The sequence below is a fragment of the Panicum hallii genome, chromosome 2 (assembly GCF_002211085.1).
Source record: "Panicum hallii strain FIL2 chromosome 2, PHallii_v3.1, whole genome shotgun sequence".
NCBI lineage: Eukaryota > Viridiplantae > Streptophyta > Magnoliopsida > Poales > Poaceae > Panicum > Panicum hallii.
This window is the reverse complement of record NC_038043.1, coordinates 44,187,556-44,209,344: the sequence shown is the minus strand read 5'-3', so window position 1 is coordinate 44,209,344 and position 21,789 is coordinate 44,187,556. Positions and strand designations below refer to the sequence as shown.

At 47.8% G+C, this 21,789-nt stretch overlaps 3 protein-coding genes and 1 long non-coding RNA gene across 4 annotated transcripts; 1 reads left to right on the top strand and 3 right to left on the bottom strand.

Annotated features, from left to right (window-relative positions):
* The first annotated feature begins 6,618 nt into the window (after positions 1–6,618).
* Positions 6,619–7,779, top strand: LOC112882718. Its single transcript, XR_003226701.1, has 2 exons — positions 6,619–6,826; positions 7,368–7,779. It is a non-coding gene; the product is annotated as an uncharacterized LOC112882718 (long non-coding RNA).
* A 1,055-nt stretch (positions 7,780–8,834) lies between these two features.
* LOC112881412 lies at positions 8,835–12,490 on the bottom strand. The gene is made up of 8 exons (XM_025946073.1): positions 12,081–12,490; positions 11,084–11,135; positions 10,948–10,996; positions 10,319–10,414; positions 10,068–10,121; positions 9,924–9,989; positions 9,665–9,743; positions 8,835–9,569 (listed from the first exon to the last, which is right to left on the bottom strand). The coding sequence occupies exons 1-8, from the start codon at positions 12,321–12,323 to the stop codon at positions 9,492–9,494; spliced, it is 717 nt and encodes a 238-aa protein (XP_025801858.1). The 5' UTR covers positions 12,324–12,490; the 3' UTR covers positions 8,835–9,491.
* A 544-nt stretch (positions 12,491–13,034) lies between these two features.
* Positions 13,035–14,962, bottom strand: LOC112881411 (protein transport protein SEC13 homolog B-like). The gene is made up of 2 exons (XM_025946072.1): positions 14,807–14,962; positions 13,035–14,259 (listed from the first exon to the last, which is right to left on the bottom strand). Exon 2 carries the CDS (start codon positions 14,185–14,187, stop codon positions 13,270–13,272), a length of 918 nt encoding a protein of 305 aa, XP_025801857.1. The 5' UTR covers positions 14,188–14,259; positions 14,807–14,962; the 3' UTR covers positions 13,035–13,269.
* Positions 14,963–17,466: 2,504 nt separating this feature from the next.
* Positions 17,467–21,192, bottom strand: LOC112881997 (probable GTP diphosphokinase RSH3, chloroplastic). The gene is made up of 6 exons (XM_025946938.1): positions 20,037–21,192; positions 19,750–19,935; positions 18,811–19,271; positions 18,551–18,709; positions 18,121–18,472; positions 17,467–18,026 (listed from the first exon to the last, which is right to left on the bottom strand). Exons 1-6 carry the CDS (start codon positions 20,715–20,717, stop codon positions 17,730–17,732), a joined length of 2,136 nt encoding a protein of 711 aa, XP_025802723.1. The 5' UTR covers positions 20,718–21,192; the 3' UTR covers positions 17,467–17,729.
* Between the last annotated feature and the right edge of the window lie 597 nt (positions 21,193–21,789).

Sequence of the window (21,789 nt, the reverse complement as noted above, 5' to 3'; positions counted from 1 at the left end):
CAGTCGATTACGGCTTGCCGTGCCCGTGAGCTCGCGAGTGCATCCGTTTGTGCGGCCAGGATAAGATTAGAAGGGGAACGACGCACGGCGCAATTAGCCCTCGTTCAGTTACATATGTATTTATTCCGGGCGGTAACAATAGATACAGCAAGAGACTCATGGTACGTACGATAAGAGATCCAATTTATTTCGAGTCGGGAACTGATGGCAACGAAACAGACTGGTAATAGGTACAACAAGATATCAGGATTGGTTTCACACCCCTCGACTTATGAATTGATTTCCGATCTCTTCTTCAATCTATCACGAGTCTATTATATTACGATCAGTTCCCGACCTGAAATAAATTCCGATATTTTATTATACCTATCATGAATCTCTATCACGAGTCTCTTGTTGTACTTATCATTTCCGGTCCGGAATAAAAATTATATGTAACCGGACAATACCTTAGAGGATGAGAGATTTGGTCCTAGGGTGTGTTGGTTTCCTGAAGTCTAAAGATTAGAGGTGTCACATCAAAGAGAATCTTATCATTTAGAAATATTAAATAAAGTCTAATTATAAAACTAATTGCAGAACCCCAGTGCTAATTCGCGAGACGAATCTAATGAGGTATATTAGTCCATGATTAGTGGATGATTACTGTAGCATCACTGTGGCAAATTATGGATTAATTAGGCTCATTAAATTTGTCTCGCGAATTAGCACCCATCTGTGCAAAAAGTTTTATAAACAGATTTTATTTAATACTTCTAAATAGTAAGATTCTTTTTGATGTGATGGGTCTAAAATTTAGAGGATTGGAAACGAACAGACCCTTAGAGGATGGGTGATTCGGTGTGCGTGGGAGAGAGAGAGAGAGAGTTAATTGCTGCTGTCACACTGATCCCATACATTTATCTCACCTCCCTCTTTTGCTCCATATGAGCTAGAGAAGTGAGCGGTGAATTCTGGATACGGAGGCACCATGTGCTCCTGCTTTATATGGTGTGTTCCCTTCGTGACTCTGGTGTGTTCTAGGAAATTGCCATGGAGAGCAGCCCATATACTCTTCTATGTCTCTACTTGTACGTGCGCATTTCTAGGGTGTGTTTGGATCCTAGCTCCTAAAGTAAAGTGACTAAGCTTTAGTCACTTTATGAATTAAATTTCCAAACAAAGTGACTAAGAAGTAACTAAAATATTTTAGTCCCGCTAACCCCTCATTTATTACTCCCTCCCCATCATTTTAGTCACTTGATCCAAACACAGGGTATAAAATTTAATCACTTCTTTTAGTCACTTGATTTTTAAACAGACCTTTATTATCCAACATAAATAAGCAAGATACGTACAATAGATAGATTTCTTGAGAAATGATACTAGTTCTGATTTGTATTTTTTTCATACGGTAATTCATTTCAACAGTTGCCATTCCACATTCCACCACCAAAGAACCATCTGAATATGGTGAGCTTGTGTCCATTGGTTTCAGAATTTGTAAGCATGTATGGATTGTATTCCTACTGGATGAGCATGTTGTTTCAGAAATTATAAGATAGATGTCACTGCTATCTTTGGGATGTTTTTATGAATGAAGTTGTCTCTAAGGGCGTGTTTGGATCAGAGCCCTCATCGGCCAGGCCAAATATCGGCAGTTGATCATGGCCAAACGCGTTGTTTGGATGGCATCCAATATTTGGTTGGCCCTAGCTCTGATGCTAGCACGTAGTTCATTTTTGCTGCTCTTCTCCAGCCAATCTTGGGCGGCCAATTTGTGCGCCAATATTTGGTAGGGAAGCAACCAAACGCGCTTTAAGATTTTCTTTGCCAACCCAACTACCATATGCAGGTTTAGCTATGATGAATAGTATAATCCATAAATAAGATCATGAGTTCAACAAACTTAGTGTATCTTTTGTTACATATATCATTTGATTCATACATGGAATAATTCAAACTAGATGATGATCCTCTGGTTTGGTTGGGTGAAAGGTACCAACTCATAATTTAAAAAAATTGGTTAAACCACGCCACCCAGGATCATCTATATATGATGCATGCAACCAAATACATCCTTGGTAGTCTCAAACCAACAACGGTTGGGGGCATAAGGCCAGGACGGAAACTCCCGTTAAACTGTTAACCGTCAGATCCGCCCAGCTCGCAGTCTGGACCGTCCGATTCGGGTCTATTTGGGTTCTCACCCGCTTCATTACGGACCCGAACTCTCATGATGCTTCGCGGCCTGTCTCTTCTCCCCGCAAACGCCGAGGTCGCCGCCTCCTCTCCCCGCTGCCATGCCACTGCCTTCCACCTGCATCGCCATCCACACCTTCTTCCTCCACCTGCCGCGCTGCCCTCCAACCTCCACCCTCTGGGCCTTGCGGCTAGCTGGTGTCGTCCTCTCGGACTACGGTGGCGACGCCAGCCGCGTGGCGCTGCCGGAGTTCGTCGGCGCCGGCGGGGGCAACGACATCTTCCGCATTCCACTCCGCACGGCCCGGCCCACCTGCTACCGCTCGAGGTGTGACCCCACCCGCTGCAGGAGCCGACGGCAGCTGCAGGCGGGCACAGAGTCCGGGGTCCAAGTGTGGGGGCTCGACGAGGAGTTTGAGGAGTAGCCGGGCGCCGGGGTGCAGCGTCACGGCGACGAGGAGAGCGCAAAGTGCATAGGTGGCGCTGCCGCTCGCGTCGAGACAACCGTGGAGAGGATCTGCACTTGCTACAAGCTGAGGCGCCCTATAGGTATTCGATGAAATGTTCAAGAGCCGGTCTTGCAGCAACATGCTCACATCTGTGCCTGTGCGTATGAAACGAACATAAAAGCTCCACGGATTTTCAAGTATATGTAAAAAAAGAAGTTTTGCAATGATATTTCCTTCAGCATGGGATACAAGGACATACTAATCTATTTAATGATGGAAACATATCCAATCACCTCTAGCCATAGCAAAGGGAGATACTTAAGCATTACCCAATATTGTTGCTACGTTGCTTCTCTAATTCACATCCAGGGGCATCATGATGATCACATCAAATACTTAAAAACATCGCTGTCAGCAATGTGTTCATATATCAATCAGGCTTCTTATTTATCTTATGAGAAAAAGTCCATTAATCATACTCAAATAAGGAAGTGTGTATCTCCACAGTTCCTACTGCTAAAATCTTATGCATCAAATTAACAGACCAAAAAGAAGGTACATGAGCCATAATAATCTTTATGGCATAACTATTAACCACTATTTCAGATGTGCCAAAATAGTAGTATCTTCATACTGAATTGTGAAATAATTTTGTTTCAAACAGAATTCTATAAGATGAAATGGAGCTGCTCCGGTCCATAGGGATTATATGTCAAAGAGACATGCTGCAGCGGTAGCAGGACAAGAAATTAAGCTTGCATTGGAACACCAAGCATTTTGATTGACATGGTACTAGTAACATTAAAGAAAATGTGTTCAGGAGACAATACTGGTAATATGTCTTCATATGAGGTTCATAAACTAAGTCCAAAAAGGATAGTGCCCCGATAGGTTGAATCTAGAGTCCAAGAGGCTCTGATTAGTCGTTTCAAAAAAAGAGGCTCTGATTTAACTGTAGATTGACAACTAAACCTCGAGAAAGACCTCATAATGATATTGTTGAGTTGCCACATCATCAGATTCACTAAGCATGATCTTGTCATTGGTCAAAGCTTCATGGATAAGCAAAAGCTCTGCTCTTTGTACACCAGGCATATCTAGTGGAGCAGCCTTGGAAAAAACTAGTAGCAGTTTCTGCAGGGAGCTAGCCTTCCTCAACAAAAAGCTCACAAGCTCCACCTCGGTGTGGTGCCAGTTGAAGTTCACGACCTTCACTATCTTAACATTGTCTAAACAATCCTCTGGCGGCTCTTCCCCAACCTCATCATGTGAACCTTCCTTGGGATCATCTGGGAGCTGCAAACATAAATCAATCAAACAAGAACCAAGAAGTAGATGAAATAAAAGGACATAATGGCTTTGAAACAGAGATTGAGAAAGGCATGGCTGGTATATAAGAGTGCAGGCATGGCTGCCTGGCTAGTATTAACCTCCACAAAGAGCTTTTCCAAATTGGGGCAGTGGAAAGTCTTGAGGAAGACATAGATGTCAGCACGGTTGGAAGGCCCCATTTCTAACATGAGTAGCTGCAGCTATCTCAAACTGTGTAAGCTCCTCTGCTTGGGCAATTGGCAAGTTGCTCCATCATCAGACAAGGAAAACGCAACCTGAAATTCATGGTTAGCATAAGAAACTGTGATACGGTTCTGCTCTCTCTTTTTTCTCAAAATCAAACAACTTATGAGTTTGATGATTACACAGCCAGATGAAACAAAATCCAACAGAGAGAAAAATACCGGGAGGGCATTGCTGCAGATGGTCAGAACGTTGAGGTCAGAGAGATCATTTGGTAGCGTATTGTTCAAGCGGCGGGTGTTGTAGTCTCCTGCTACGGATTCTTCAAAGCAGATGTAGAGGTCGGCAAGCGCGGCGTCGCGCGGAAGGGAGAAGGGCGCGTCGAGGAAGCTGTCGCTGTAGCGGAAGGAGCGGAGGCTCGGCACGCGCACCAGGTTCAGGGTGGCCATCCCGTCGCACTCCGCGACGGTGACGCTCCTCAGGTTCGGCGGCCAGACCACGGACCTGTCCCAGTAGAAGAAGCTGTCGGCGTCGCAGGCGCGCAGGTTGAGCGTGCGGAGGCCGGGGCACAGCGCCAGCATCTTCTTGACGGCCGCCTGGGTGATGGAGACGGAGTGGAGCACGACGACCTCGAGGGCGCGGAGCGGCTGGGCGCCCCTGTAGTACATGCTGGCGAAGCCGATGCGGCGGAGCGAGAGGCGCGCGAGGAGCGGGCTCGAGCGCGGCAGGTGGAACTTGAGCTTGGAGGCCGTCCACATCTCGACGCGGAGGTCCTCGGCGCGGCACTCGGCGGCGTAGCCGAGGAAGCGTCGGAGGTGCGAGGACGTGAACTTGCAGGTATCCACGGTGAGGGAGAAGCGGTGGAGGCGGCGGCGCGGGCGCGGCTCCTTTTCCAGCGCGTCGCGGGACCCAGGTGGACCTCGACGGCGGAGCGGTGCGCCCAGCGGGTCCGCCAGAGGCCGCGCCAGCCGGGGGCGAGCGCCCCCGTGCGGATGGCATCCTTGAGCGGGTGGAGGGTCAGGACCCGCTGCCGCAGCTCGTCCGGCAGCGCCGAGATGGGGGACGCCTCCGCCGCCGCGGCCTCCCGCTGCTCCCCTTGCGCATCCGATCGCGGCCTCTTCGCTCCTCCTCCGCCGCCGGTTTCGGAATGGAGCGCCATTTGCCGCGCGTTCCCGCGGTTTCGGCGAATCCTTTCCCTCCCTTTTCTCGCCCTTCTCCAGACGGCGATGCCAGGAAATGTAATGGGCCGAACTTGGGCCGAGAGATGGTCTGGCAAACGAGGCAGCGAAAGGCCTGGGGTGTTTTGGGCCGAGAGCAGTCAAACAGGAAGGCACTCGCACACGCACGGACGGAAAATTTTTTTATTTTAAAACAATTTATAAAAATAACACTGATTCAAAACATATTTCATATGTAACCTTAGGCTGACTCCAACGGAGCAGCCATCCGGGCAGGCAAAGCAAAAATGACTCCCACGCGGGTACTGTAGCGCTCGGATTGGTGTTCCAACGGATCAGCCAATTGAGCCAGCCAAAATAGCGGCAGGAGGGAGAAGCAGCTAAACTGGATGGTACTGTAGCGCTAGCGATCGACGCCGCGCCCCTGGGCCCCCTCCCCCACCCCCGCCGCGTCCCCTCCCAGCGGCCGCGCACCGGCCCCGCCCCCCTCCCCCCCCCCCCCGCGCGCCCCTGCCCCCGCAGCCCGGAGCCCGCCGCCGCCCGCCCCCCGTCTTGCCGCCGGCCCCGCCCCTGCCCCCGCCGCCGCGTCCCCTCCACCTCCGCCGCCGCCGCGCCCGCACCCCCCCCTGCGCCCCTGCCGCCTTGCCGCCGGCCCCGCCCCTGCCCCCGCCGCCTTCCGCCCGCCGTCGCGCCCCTGCGCCCCCCCCACCTCCGCCGCCCGGCCCCCGCCCGAAGCCCGCCACCGCCGCGTCCCCTCCACCTCCGCCGCGTCCCCTCCCCGAGGCGGAGCTCCTCCTCCGCCGCCGCCGCCAGCCCGCCGCCGCGCCCGCACCCCCCCCCCCCCCCCGCGCCCCTGCCCCCGTCGCCTTCCGCCCGACGCCGTGGCCCTACGCCCCCCCCCCCCACCCCCGCCGCCCGGCCCCCGCCCGAAGCCCGCCGCCGCCGCGTCCCCTCCACCTCCGCCGCGTCCGCACCCCCCCCCCCCGCGCGCCCCTGCCGCCGCGCCCCCTACCCCCGCCTTCCACTTTCCTTTCCGTGGCGCGAACTAGCCTGGCCCCAACGTGTCCAGCTATTTTAGCTGCTCCATTGGAAACAACAGCTCCATCGATGGCAATGTAAATTTGACGGGGCAGCCAAACAGCAGAATGGATGGCCCAAATGGCTGCCACCCGTTGGAGTCAGCCTTAGCCGCGCCAATATGCATGGCGCGGCCAAACCACTGGCCTGCAACTGCCGTGGCAGGTCAGTGGCGCCCGGCTGCTGACGTGTCCTCCCCTGGCCCGCCATCGACTCTGCCGCGCCACCCCACCTAGCGCGGCAGGGGGCAATACAGAGGCCGCGCCAGCCTCCCTCCCTCCCTCTCCCTCACTGTCTTCTTCCTCCACCCGACCGGCTGGGAGCTTGCAACTCCATTACCGGCGACCACCGGCCCTCCTCTGCCCAAGTCCGGCCCCGATTGGTATTGGTGGTCGCCCCCCAAGTTTTTCCCTCTTCTCGTGCGAGGTAATGGCTCTCTTATTTCTATTTTGCACGGTCCAATCGGCTCTTAGGATTTCTAGCTAGGGTTAGAAGTGGTAGTTGCATTTGCTCTAATGTTGTTTCATTTCGGGCATGGTAGATCGTGTCCCTTCGCTTGGGGAGATGCCAAGGCGTGGAAAATCTACAGTTCATTTTCCACATAGCATAGACGTTCATAGGTTTCGGTTATATTAGTTCCAATTTATCATTTTAGTACTTCTCTCAAATCTACTGTAAACACCTGATGCTTAAAGTTGTGTTCCCCTAAACAAATAAATTTCTTCATCTGCTCCATTTTGGCCTATTTCTCAGTATCTGCTCCATTTTGGAACTTGCAGTTTGTTTTAACTTTTAAGATATGTTTGCTAAAATTATTTACAAGTAACTTTTATGTCCATTTTACTAGCTATTTACTTGTATTGAAACATTACTATCTATGGTACAGCATGTGTTTTTGTTCTATTGTTTAATGAATTCTTGTACTATTGTTCTATGATACAGCATCAGTCTGAATGATGATATGCAGGTAACTTATTCAGATAGCTGAAAAGAAGCTCATCTCAGTTATAGCGGAAAGTTCCACAATGAGAAAGAAGCACTCGATGGTCAGAGCGATGGTTCCTTTTTAAACCTGAACACAGTTCAGACGGGAAATAGATTGGCTATAGCCGTCACATATACGTTGGTAGGTATTTCAGTTTTATCTTATTCTTCTATCAACAGATTTATGCATTGCCCTCCTTTGATAACAGTGGCTGTACGAAACCAAAGTAAATTTACTATCGATAACCAGTGTGAAATCATCAGTAGTGGTGATTTCTGCTAGCAGTGGTTGTACACAACTTTTTTCTACTGTATATTTCTGCTAGCAGTGGCTGTACATGACTTTTTATACTGTATGTTTGTGCTAGCAGTGGCTATACACAACTATATTCCTCTGTGTGTTTCTGAAGGTTACTTGTTTTTCCTTTCTATGAAACAAATTCATGTTAAAATCTATCCTTCAATTGGATTTCCAATGAGAACTCAGTTGAAGGGAACAACCTATGTGGTCTTCCATTCTCTGATGACAAATTTACAACCACTGAACTTTGCCCTTGCAACTTCTTTATCCTTTAATTGTCCATAGGTGCTGAGCACAAGCATGAGTAATTACATCCAGTTCTCCCCAACAAAGCACTATGGTCTGTTTGTAATTCTGATATATCCACTTAAATTCTTAGTTACTTTTCCCGTATTGTTCTATTCTTTCATGGAGTAACTGTGGTAAAATAAAAAGGAACAGATAAACTCGGATGTACTGTATACAAATTATATGCCTTTATTCTTGCATCTAAGATGCTTTTATCCCATTTGAGACCTCCAGAGATATCTGCATTAATAGAACTTCACTCACACGGAAAGGGAAAACAGTAAGGTATTTGTTCGTACCCAGATGAGTTATTCTTTCATAACTATTGTTACTCAGCGTTACTGTAGCACACTGCCACAAAGGGTGCCGAGTCATATTGGATTTATCTTTTTTTTAAGATCTCATGTACAATACCATATCAATATGATGGCATAGCGATTCAGCTTTATGTATTTCGTACCAAAACCATGGTACTGCTATCAACTTTAGATATTTATACGTGGAGCCTGGCCGTGACAAGCTCCATTCCAAAGTTATAGGTTATGGCCTTAATTTCAGACTATAAGTTTGTTATAAACAGTTAACTTACAAGAAAAAACATTGACGGAGTATCATAGGGAATAAGTTCTACATTGACCATCAAATTCGAATTTAATTCAATATACATGTATGAGTATCTAACACGGCCACTATATAAGTTCTTCTGCGGATATTGGAAGTAATGAGATAAGCCGAGCAAAAAAAAAAAGTATCATGTATGGGGGAAACAGCCATGTATCTTTTACCAGCAATATTATGAAATCTCCAAAAAAAATAGTTATGATGACCTTTTCACCTGAGATAATCTAATGCAAGACTATATAATTAGAAATCATTATCTGTCTCAACCACACTACAATTTGAGCATTCTATTTTACATGTTCTTTTACCTGGCTGACACCGTTAAAAATTGACACTGGTCCTTCCTAAACTGGTTAATAGTGCCTCTAAATATTTGGTGCACAATATGTTCAAGATATCTCATATCAAAGTACCATGATCGGTTGAGCTCACTTATTCTTTTACCCCTGAAGAAAAGTTAAGTTTACTTGCGCACCATTTCACGATCCCTTGATTTAGAAAGCTGATATCCATGGACTGGTGCCCTCCAACGAGGGCGCAGCTTTGCCTCGCGCATGTTTCTAGTATCTTTACGAAGACGATGCAGACTGCAGTTACTGAACACAAGCATAAGTTCATCGATTACAGCAGTTATGCGAAACCTGACGCCAGCTTATCAAGCTGCTGCTTTGACTTGTTCCGTTTCCTCAAAACTGTCGAGTCTGAACACACGCCTACTAGGACCTTACATGAATATGCATACAGTATGCTCAAGGTGTACTCGTACAAGATGTGAACAGCCATAGCTGACAATGTAAGGTTATTAGTAGTGTGACCACTGCGTCACCGATTGGAATCAGGTTCTACTGCACAGCATCTCCTCGTGATTCCTCATTGTTTGTCAGCAAAGCAAGCATGCTATGCCCAAAGTATTGTTAATCCAAAGAACAGTGCAGCAGCAATTGCAAAACAGAACCCTACGACTGTTGCAAAGGCCTGCGGCAGTGAGAGTAATGCAACGACACGTTACAAGATTGCTCAGACATGAACGGATACCCACTAGGAAAATAAGCAAAGCTCTAGTAATTTACCCTCCCTTCTGACTTGAAGTTGAACTTGACTGTGAACCATCTCAACCCTCTGTCAACAAAAGGAGCCAGTGCAAGAGCCCTGACACACACCAAGAAGGACATGTAATCTACATTCTTTGAAATGTCAATAGATATGCTTCAAGATGCTCCTCCAGGTACCAGCGAAAGAAAATCCGTTTCCATGTAGACTTACTACACCGATATGAGAAACAAATTGTAAACCAAAGATGTAAGTGTATAAATTGGGTATTTGACTCACCCTCCTGCTCGAAGAATCTTTGTAACTTGACTGCCAGCCCACACCATTGCCATTAGTTTAACAAATCTGCTTCCGTAGGTAAAAAGATATTACAGTAGGAACAGTAAAGCAGAATAAAAAGGAAAGATAATTTGCAATCATTACCTCTCCACTGCTGCTCCATAGCCCATTCTACCAGGAGCAGGAGCAAAATAAAACCTGAAATGCAGATCATTCTGATATTCATTTTCTGCCCAATGCTAATGCAGTTGCAGACTGTTTAAATGAGTTCTATAGACTGTTTCTCATTAGCAAAGCATTGGCTAGTTTGAAGTAGTAAAAAATTATTGTACTCAGTGAACATAAACGTCCGCATATAGTAGCAGTAAGATCTCACATATCCATGCATGCCTTACCAAACTAATAAAAATGCAGTGACATAGTACACAGTGTTAAGTAATCCGTATGACAGAACACCGGCAGCGCCATATCTCTTTAGTTTTTCTAGCAACCTGGCAACACAGGCAGAAATACACGATCAATAATGCCACTTGAAATATAAGACTGAAAGAGTGAATCGAATATGTCACTGCCTGGACAGGTTTTACTATTCAAGAGAATGGCTTTTGAAATTTCTTATTGATCAGCCTTCACAAGATGGATCCGTAAAAATTGCTTACATAGTCAACTATTATTATTTCCACTCTTCCAGATTCTAAATGACATTTTTGCCCCCAACCATCCATCTGAGCAACAGCGCTCACATCCAACTTTTGTTTGAATTAAATTTTGACTTAAAACATTGCTTTAATATTTGTGTGAAGCCTGACAAATCCAAGAAGACCAACTTCTCTAGTTCTGTGAGGCCTTTTGCCCCTTTGAAAGATATTAGTTCAATGCGCAAGCTCAATTTCTACTAAAATTTCTAATGTAACAGTAACCCCTACATGTATGAACCTTAAAAAGTTATCATGAGGCCTAGACAGCATAAACAATAACAGTTTTGTCATCACTGGTTTTTGGATTTACAGTTAGCTGTGAATACTCTTTAGATGAGAAACTTTTGGTCGACTCCTTCCCATTCTTTCCTGAACCTGTGAAGGGAAAACAAGGAGATCAAACCAGGCCTATGAAGAAATGAATTGATAAAGCTAAGTTTGTACATGTCACAGATATCATACCAGTGGAACTTCCTAGTGGCTCCCTAGTTCCTTCAGCATTATCCACATTGATCTAACAATGAAATGCAAGCCAGTTATTTTCTAAATAACATCACACAGATGTACTCAAACTAAAAATATCTTATCATCAAAGTTTCTTTTGAAAAGTCCTTCATTGAGGTTTTACTGATGGAAGTGATTCACAGTTTATTTAACCTTGTATGCAGGATTATACACAAACATAAGCATGCATCACAGTTTACCAAGAACACCATAAATGTGTACAGAACAAAAGATAAAACCGCATTGCAGAAGTGCTGCATATGTTTGGAACAACGGCGTAATTCCGAAGGTTGCAAGATGCTTTTCATTACATAGAATGTAACTTGAAGAGTTGAAGTAACCTTGGTAATCAAAGAAGCACAATAAGTGACTCTACACCCATCACACTGTAAAAATCACCTTTTAACCTCACTACATGCATTTCCAAATTATTATTATTATATGGTGACTGGAAAACCACTCAAACCACTTTGTTAACAATATGCCACACTAATCATTAGCTACAACATTTATAGAAGCAAAAAACCCAGTTAGTGTCCCCGCATTTTCACATCATATGAGCACAACTGAAGTAACAGAGCAAACTGTTAAATCTCTTTTTAGATTTAACACTTCATATTATTACCAGTCTACATTGCACATGCTGTCTCGACTCACAAGAATTGGCAATTGACTCTGACTTCACAAACTAGAGAAATCATATTGTCCACCATGAATTCAAATTTTCACATTGACGGATTGACCATATCGACACAATAAAATCTAGAGCCTAGAATGAGTCCTCCACATGCAATCAACTTTGTTCTAAATACAGATACGAACGGGAAAGCACGTATATCTTTAGTTTATTGGAGATTCAGTTAAGAACTAACGAGCACTGTCCCCAACCAACGAGCCGAAACCCAAATTCGTACATCACCGCTGATTAAAATCGAGTAAATGCAGAGGAAATCACCTCTCCAGGGTCCCCGGAGCTCTGCGCAGCGCTCGGCAGGCGCGACCTTTCAGCGAGGGGCGACGGCCGTTGCCGGAAGGAGACAGAGGGAACCCTAGAGGCGCTGGGGTGCGAGAGGAGGCCCCGCAGGGAGACAGCTGAAAAGTAGGCGGCCGAGCCAATGGTGTAGGAGCGCACGCCGGCCGGTGCTGGCCGGAGCCCAGTGGCGAAGTGCGCCGACGACGGAGGCGACGGCGATGACATGTTGTGCGCCGGGTAACGCCGCGGTTTAGCGAAGAGAACTTTCTCGTTGGGTAGTGTCCTGTCTGGCTGTCTCCCTCTCCATACAGATACAGTGAGGTCAGGCGGCGCCCTGGCGCGCCCCGCCCACGCCCATGGATGGATAGGGGGGATAGTGGAAAATTGTCTGGATTTTGGAGTCGGATGGACGCTCAAACCAATTCGGTGTTGGCACCTCGTTCCAGTTTCCTCCAGATCACGGTGTGTTAGCTTGATACTTTCGGCAATCAGGAGATTTTACGGCAGGTCAATGAGTTTCTTCAGATGATTTGGTAACTCGAGGGACACTAGAAGAATTTCGCAGTGAGAATTCCACGCAAATGGGCAAAACTGTAAACAGAACTATTGGTATGTGCTACCATTGCAAGCAAACAAATCATCCATCCGCATATACAGGCTAGTGTAACGCCAGAAAAAGGGGCTGGAAACGACACGGCATAACGCTACATGACGTCTTGATGAAACTATGAATATATCAGAACCAATTTCAGGTTAATTCATCGATTCTAAATCAAGACTGATTCACAAATTTGGTACATAAAGATGAGTCATCATATCCTGTGCCCCAATTTCAATTCCTTGCCCGCTTTGAAATTTGGTAGGATAACTTTCATTCCATCTTTTAGTACCTTCAGACAATAGTTACAATCTATTAATTAGGAATGGAGTCACATAAGATTTAACAATTGCTGGACATATCATTCATATCAGACATGTGCTCACCATCCAAGGTACAGATTACTAGACACAATAGCAGCACAGCAATTACGAAGAAAGGAGGAAAGAGAGCACTGATGATGTTGGTGAAGCCCAAATCTTGGAAACCATCATACAGCAAAATTAGATAACAATCTCAATACTACTGGAGTTAACAAAAAAATTATTACTGGCAACACCGAGCTCCAAACACCTATGGCTCAACAGTCGTCACTTGCTGCCATTCACCATCAACAGCTTCTTTCCACAAGGTTACATTGTTATTACCATCAGAAGCAGCCAAAATATTCCCGGTAAGCGACCATGACAGCCTCCACACAGGGGTTTTGAAATCATGCAAAATCCTGCCTACCCATTGCTCACCTTCCTTCGCCTCAGTCCAGATCACAACAGTTCCATCCTGAGACGCGCTGGCAATGGTAGACTTTGGTAGGCCAAGATTTGGAGCCCAGGCCACATCCCTCACCCAGTCCTTGTGCATCTGCAGGGCAGGGAAACAATCCATCCTCCAATTTCCATTTTGCAGCTTCCAGACTTTGACTGTGTTATCGCAGCCACCAGATGCAAGTTTCTGAACATACTCAAACTGACCAGAAGCTCCAGCAGTGATCAGAGCACCAGGGGCCATTGCTGGAGCCCAAGAAACTGAAGTTACGCCAACTGGATGCGCCTGATCAATGCGGGTGGTGTCCCAAACTCCATCAGCACGAGCTGTGAATACTGAAATGTTCCCGTCAGATGAGCCGCAAGCCACGCAGAGCCCAAGCTCATGAGGTGCCCACGCAATGGAGTTGACAGAGGACTTGTGCTCAGTGAAAGTATGCGCCTGAACCCACTCATCAGGTTTGCCCCCTTCCTTCCATATGATCACGCGGCCATCGTAGCCACAGGAGGCCAGCAATGAGCCAAACTTGGGGTGAGCCCACGCGACCTGCCAGACCGGCCCCTGGTGCCCGCTCAGGGTGGCCAGCTGCTGGTGCGAGGTGCCACTGACGCCAACGATCTTTATGGTGTTGTCCGAGGAGGCTGTCGCGATGCGCTTACCGTAGTAATCCATGGCGACATCATGCACCACGTCCTGGTGCCCAGTTTCGATCTTGTGGGGAGGCATCTTGCAAATGGGCTGAAACCTAGCAACGCCCAAATCTCTCTGTTCTGGGTTGTGTCGACTGCAGCCTCTTGCCTGATTGAAACAAACCACAAACACATTAAACTTTTTCGTCCATGCCTTCTTAAAAAATAGAAAGGAGTAGAGAACAAATATGACTGGATTCCATCGCTAAACAAGAACTGAAAAAAATGTCAAAATAGTATCCTAATACAATAACACCGATAATAAAAACTACTATTTAGCTCCAACAACGGTGCGGGATAACAACGCTAGTTTGTGCAAACCGTAAACGAGGGAACTCTTTAGATCACGCTATAGACTATCGAACAAGTGGAAAAATCGGATGGTGCTCAATATCAGATCTGAAAATCCGCTGGTAGTCTCTATCGAGTTCTAGAAATTCCCGGAACGGAACAAAACCAGATCTCGTATGGCAGGGGCGAACCTTGTAAAGGACACGAGTGTACACATGTACACCCAATAATTTTTGCAAAAAAAAATCGAAGTTTGTAGGTAAAATCCATGGTCAGATCCGAATACAAGTAGCACACATTAGGTGTGGTTTGGGTGTTAGATTTCGCACAGCAGGAAAGGAAGGGAAGGGAAAGGGCGGACATACCTCGTCGGCCGGCGAAGGGCGGCGCCACTCCCGTGTCGTCGCCGCTTGGAAAGAAGGCGGCCGAGAGAGAGAGACAGAGAGAGAGAGACAGAGAGGGGAGAAGAGAAAGGGGGACTTGCGTGCGGCGCTCCGCCGCGCGTCGGGAGGCCCACGACAAGCCCACGAACGCAGCGGGAGGCATGTGTGCTTCGTTTTTTCCCCCCTTCTGCTTGTTATTTTTCTAAAGATCTCGTGAAATATTAAATTAATATAGTTAACATTCTAAAATATAAGATTGAGCGTCTATTAAAAATTAATGTAAAATTTTGGATAAAATATTTCAGCATTTTATGTAAATGTTGAAGCATTATATCAAAAATGTTGAACATTTATACTCATTATATTGAAATATAGTACGGAACAAAATACAAATATTGTTTTTTTATAAATAAAAAATAAGTTGATTAACCTAACATCTATCAAGTATCAATATTTACAGAAATTAAGTCTGCATTCTAAAATACATGGTTCAACATTCTACTAGAACTGCATGATAATATCATCCGCTATGGCTTGATATATGTGCATGTGAGCTGCATCTTTACGTGCATGAGAAGACGCTGTGTCTTACACAAAGCTAAAAATCATCAGCACGAAGACACAGAATAATATTGCCTTGCACATCGCATAATGTGTCCTCGAAGATACACTATTGGACATTTTGCTGTAAATTATTAAGGCTCGATTTATTTTATTATCATAGCGAGGCAATTGCTGCAACATCTTCTTTTAATCTATATATGCATAGTTATGTGTACTAAACACAATTTTAGCTTCAAACCCACCGAGAGGCTATCAACTTTACTTAAGCAGCTGACAGCAGGTTCGCGTTCGTATATTTGCAAAAAGAAAAAAAAATTCTCGCTGCACTTACTGCTAGCCCAAAAGTTTTCTTACAAACTGGGCTTTTGAGCCCAAGTAAATATCCCAGATAGCAGGCAGGACGCTGTACCCCGAGGCCCAATCCACGTGGTTGGAGCTGCCTGCGCAACCTGCATCGAGTACAATTTCTTCAAACTTTCTCCTCTTCTGCTCTAGAAAAAGCAGCAGCGGAATTCTGATTTCAGGTCCGCACCTTTTCTTTCCTTGGGGCCACTAGAGTACAGTTTTGAGTTCAAGAGTGGCGGGTACGGTTGGTACAGGTGCAGCCAGCGCCCTGTCCTGCACGTTTCCAGAACAAAATCAGTATACGATGATACTGTCGTACAGTGGCCGTCGTGCCCCCAGCCTGCACTGACCTGACTGACTTCCGTAGACGATTGACGATTCCACATCTCTGCAAAGCAGAGACGAGTGCAGACTCCCTAGCCGGGCCTTGCGCGCACGCACGCCTGTACACTTGCCCAAACGCAAGAGCCGATCAAGACAGCAAGCTTGGCGCTAGGCGGGCAGGAGGATCGTCTCGTACTCTCGTCCAGGTTTACCGGCAACTCGCTGCGGCCTGCGTGCCGCGTGCGTTTTGTAGTAGGAATAGGCACGGGGCACATGCACGCACCCGCGCGCGCGGCTTTCCCACGAATTTCCTCGACCAGCACGCGACAAACTCCCTCCCAGATCTGAGATCTCTCCCTGCCCATCGGCCGGCGGCCACCTCCCCGGGCGGGCGGCGGGTCCGACGAACGTGGCCGCGGTCGCGCGCGGCATCCGCAAGTGGTAGCAGCGCAAGTGAACGCGGCCTGCGCCCCGGCCCCGGGGGTCGCCAGTTGGCTCCGCCCCCGTCCGTCTCCACGTGGAGGACCGGAGGAGACGTAGCCGGGCGTGGAGGCGAGACGTTTACGCCTCAACTGTGGCAAGTAGCCGGCGAGGGGGCGCCGACCGCTACCGTTCCTATCCGCTGACTGGGTACTATTCAGGTTTCAGGATACTTTGTTTGGCAACAGGTTAGGCGCCGACGATCTGCCGTACAGGTTCGGCGAGATCGAATCGTGTACTTTCTGTAGAATCCGAGTGGAGATCTGACCTGATCGCTAATGAACTGCTTGATGTGCAGTCATGGAAGGACTGAGAGTGAGATTAACACCACTAAACGAACTTAACTGCCACTAGGCATCCTGCTCCTGCTTCCAGAACGAGCTACCACGACGAGTCCACCGTTGCCTGTAGGATTCGGCAGAGCCGTGAGCGACGGCGCCAGCCAAGACCGTCGCCCGTTCAATTCAACGCCGGGTGCCGCTGCCGCCACCACACCAACCGTTCGCGGCGGACGGAGACAAACCCCCCGGGCGGCGCCCCACCGAACCACCACGCGTGCAAGTGCAACCGCGGTGGCTCCCACGGCGGGAGATTCAGGGCAGAACCACCACAAGGGAGATGAGGAGATCCCAGTCGCAGTCGCACCGGACCTTCCTCCCTTCCCCCGCACCAGAAGATTCTTCGGAAACTCACACCTCACCGGAAGCGGACACCGCGGGATTCTGCTCCACACAGCGCGTGCCTGGACGCCGTGCGTGGAGGCGCCGCCGGCGAAACCTGACGTCACGGCTTCCCTCACTCACACAAGCCGCCCATAGGGCGTCGCATCACATCACAGGGATCTGATCACCCAACAAGGACAGCTGAAGCCACGGCATTCCCTCCACAGATCTTGGGAGAAGCTGAAACGATCACCCAACAAAGACAGCTGAAGCCACGACATTCCCTCCACAGATCTTGGGAGAAGCTGAAACGAACTTGAACAGCTTTTACACAGCGTTCTACTCTTACTTACACGCTGCAGCCCTCCGGGGTCCCAGGCAGGGTGCAAATCCACCACAGCCCAGCCACAAATTTCGGAACCCGCCCGGCTGCAGGACCTACTACTAGTCTATTACATATTTACAACGAATTTGAATGGTACATTGATGAATTGGTGATGCAGCAACAGGTTAACATTGCATTGCTACTGTCAGCAGCGCCTCGAGCCACCGCCCCGGGTGGCAAGGGCGAAGCCGCCACGGTCGTACATGCGCTGGATCTCTTCCCGGTACCCACTGAGGGACTTGTGAGGCAGGGCCGGAGTCAGCTCCACCACGTCCCCCATGCTCAGCTTCCGGTTCGGGTCGTTTATGGGCTCATGGTTCACCCTTGGCCGCAGGTCTTCCTTCATGGGAATGCTGTAGGGGCTCCACCTTGAGCTGTTGGCGCCGACACGGTCCATAAGATCCATCACAGTTGAGTTTGCAGGGAATTCTTGGACAGACATCTGAAATTGCAGGCCCAAAGTTTGTCAGATAACTGGTCCAAACATAAACATTTGTTATGAATCATGTATAAAATAAACCAGAGACTAGGCTGACCTTGTCGTGCTCCAGCAGGATGACAAATATGGGTCCGTCATGGTTGCATTGGTGGGTATAAGAGTAAGGGCAGTCCTCCGAATGCAGGGGAAACGGGCAAGGTGGCCTCACGGTATCACTACTGCCAAGTGACGTGGTCCGTTCCTTGTTCATTGCTTCACATTGCCACGTAAGAACCCATCTTGCCCATTCCACCATTTGGAGCACAAAGGAGTGTCTGCAGGTACCTTCCTTGTACCTCCAATGCGCCGCGAATCCATACTCAGCCTGCAGATGCATCTCCTTTGTGCGAATTTGGACTTCGAATGGGTGAATGCCATCACTCATGACAACGGTGTGCAATGATCGATACCTATAGCAAGCAAAAATCAGTGTGGTGCCCTTTCAAGCAAAATTCAAATGAACACACTGAATTTTTGTCTTTGCATACCCATTTAATTTTGGACGTGATATGTAATCCTTGAATCTTCCAGGAACTTGAGGCCACAATTTATGAACAACAGTAAGTGCTCCGTAGCAATCTTCTTCCTTCTCAACCACGAGACGCAGGCCATGGATATCATGTATCTCCTCCATTGTCAAGTTCTTCCTGATGATTTAACCAAATTCAGTAAGCAAATGTGCACAAAAAATGCTTCATTATTAATCAGTTCAAATTATATGACGGGAAAAAATACGCTTTTGACATACTTTTGCATCTTTGAATGAATACTGTATAGGCTCTTGTGCCTCCCAGAAAGATTGTGATATGATACACCAGCATCTCTCAGACCTTTATCTAGTTTATCCACAGCAGATGTAATTAGTTCTTCATCAAAGGACTCTGTAAGTTTGGATGACAACTCCTTGTGCTCTTCTGGATTCAAATACTTGAAACAAAGATTTTCCAGCTGGTCCTTCCAGCTAGCAATCCCTAATCGATTAGCCAAAGGCACAAAAATCTCCTTGGTCTCTTTGGCAAATCTTTGTTGTTTGGTCAATGGCAAAGCTTCTAAGGTCTCCATGTTATGCAAGCGATCTGCAAGCTTTATTAGGACAGCTCGTGCATCTGCCATTGCAAGAAGCATTGTATGCAAGCGGTCTGCCTCAACAGTTCTGCTTGCTGTGTTGTTATCCCGAGCAAGTTTGCTCAGATGGCTCAACTTGGAAACCTGAACAGATCACAGAAACCATTAGGACAATGGAGCTAGCAAGAGAATGGAACAGCAACTTTAAAATCATACTAATGCTTAGTGCCAGATAAAAGTGAACTTCTCAAATAAACATGTCAACAAAATAATGCAGGCAACTCAGCAAAAACTGACAAAATATATGGAAAGTTGTGATTGTGGAAAGAAATAAAGAACTATTAAGAAAGGAACTAAACAATGTGCTATAGTAGTTAGCTAAATAATTCACATCATATCACCAAAAGTCACACATTGGGTTGATCCAAATGGATAAATTTTCATTAAGTGCTTATAAGATAATAAAGTTAAATGAACTCGGCATATCATCATTGACTTATATATAGGAAGTAGATCATCATAATTGAGATCAAATAATTGGAATTGATTCAGCCAATAACTTGATTACACAGAAATACCAATAAAACAAATGATCAAGATCCAAGGAAGAAGGAACACGTACCCCTTCCACGAGATCAGCAACCCCAGCGCCAAACATGTGGAAGATGTGATCATAGTCAATGAACGAATCATCAATGGTGTCATGCAGAAGCCCAGCTGATACAACCGTTGCGTTTGCGCCGATCTTGGCCAGTAGGACGGCTGTCTCCACACAATGTTGCAAGTATGGATCGCCACTCGCCCGCGTCTAATGACAGAACGAAAGCAGAAACAAGATTCAGTAACTAACGCACAAATCTATTCAGGAACGGACAATTTCCAGCTAGAGGTTGGAATTTGTGGTTTGACCTGGCCACGGTGAGCCTTCTCGGCCTCCAAGAAGGCCTTCACGACGAGCTCCTCGTGGAAGATGCGGTGGCGATCCTGGGCACTGGCGAGCAGCTCTCGGGCGTACGGCTCGCAGGCTGGGCTTGCCTCCGCGAGGTTCTCATCGAGCTCAAACGCGAGCTCGCCGGCCCCGACCTCCGGCCGAGGGCTGGCGGCCGGTGCGTAGTCAACGCAGGAGCCGAGCGCGTTGCGCACGAAGCCAGCGAAGAGGCGGTCGCGGTCGCGACCAGCGAGCCAAGAAGCCGGTGGGCTCCGGGACGGCGACGAGGAGGATGGCCCCTGAAACACCGACACGGGGCTGTGGTGGTGGTGGTGGTGGTGCAGGTCCCGCCACTTGAGCGGTGAGGACGAGTGGGAGTAGGAGCAGCTGCCCGCGCCGCCGACACTCAGGTCGTCGGATCTGTCGTGCCACAGCACACCGAGCTCGTCGTGAGCCGGAGTGCGGGGCGGCGCAGCCGCCGCGGCCGGCGACGAGAAGAGGCAAGAGAGGCCACCGCCGCCGGCAGGCAAGCGGTGGGAGGCGGCCGGCGGTGGCGGCGCAGCGGTAGTGCACGGCGACGAACCACGGGAGCTCGGGTCGAACTCGGAAGAGTAGACCGCACCCGGTGGACTGGTGTACAGGGAAATCGCGGACAGCGACATGGCCGCCGGAATCCGGTTTGCCTCCGACAAGCTCGAAGCGCGCAAACTCACAACTCCTTGTAGCTACCACAAATTGTCCAACGGTTCGGAGTGACAATTCCGAGATGGAACCAGACGGGATTGGGGGTCGAAGGCGTGGTGGAGCACAGAATCCGATACCAAGATTTTGATCCCGGCGAGATGAAGTCGACGAATTTGGTGTTCTGCTTGCCACTACAACAATAAATCGAACAAAAAAAACTGTACGAATAGGAGGTGGAAATCGGCTGAGATTGGGGGCAAATCAAAGCTGCAGAGTGCGAATTCGACGCCGGCAAATGAGCTCGGCGCGATCAAGCGGGCGAATTGGGGGCGCGCGCTCGCGGGACGAGCGAGGAGAAAGCCAAGGAATGGGGAAATCTCTTCTCCTCGCGTATTAAATTGGGTTAGCGTTGCGTCGCTTCTGCTGCTGCGTGTGCGTGAAGAGAAAGAATCTGGGCCCCTTCCTCGCTAATTATAGGAAGGCGGCTGCCTAGAAATGCCGGAACTACCCCTCCCTGTGGAATCTTCTATCGTGTTGCCGGAATTTCGGCGTTTAGTTTTAATAGTGAGTTTCGTGCCATTAATTATCATAACATATTACTATTTATTTTTATGATATATACTGATTTAACGAGAGAAGAGAAGAAATCAGTTTCATCCCCACGACACTCTGCTAACTGGTTTTCAAGACGTTGAAAATAGCGTGAAACGATCACTGTAACCGTCGTTGTTTCATAGGGAATCCCGTGCGCCTCTCATGCCACACTAGATCAACTAGCATTTAATTACGCTGATTAGCTTTGAAAACAGTGACACTGATTAGCTTTGAAAACGGTGAAATAAAACTCTCCATTAAGATATAGTGTTTCATTCATCCTCCAAACTGACGTGGCATTCTTAGAAACAGGATATGAAACCCTCCATTGTGATCAGCCTTAGTTGCTTTATTTTGCTGGTTCCTCTCGGCCTGTGAGTGATCCAAGATTCTAGTTGTTGTTTTTCCTGAACTTTCCGAGATTTCAAAATTTAATTATTTAAAAAAGTTATTTCA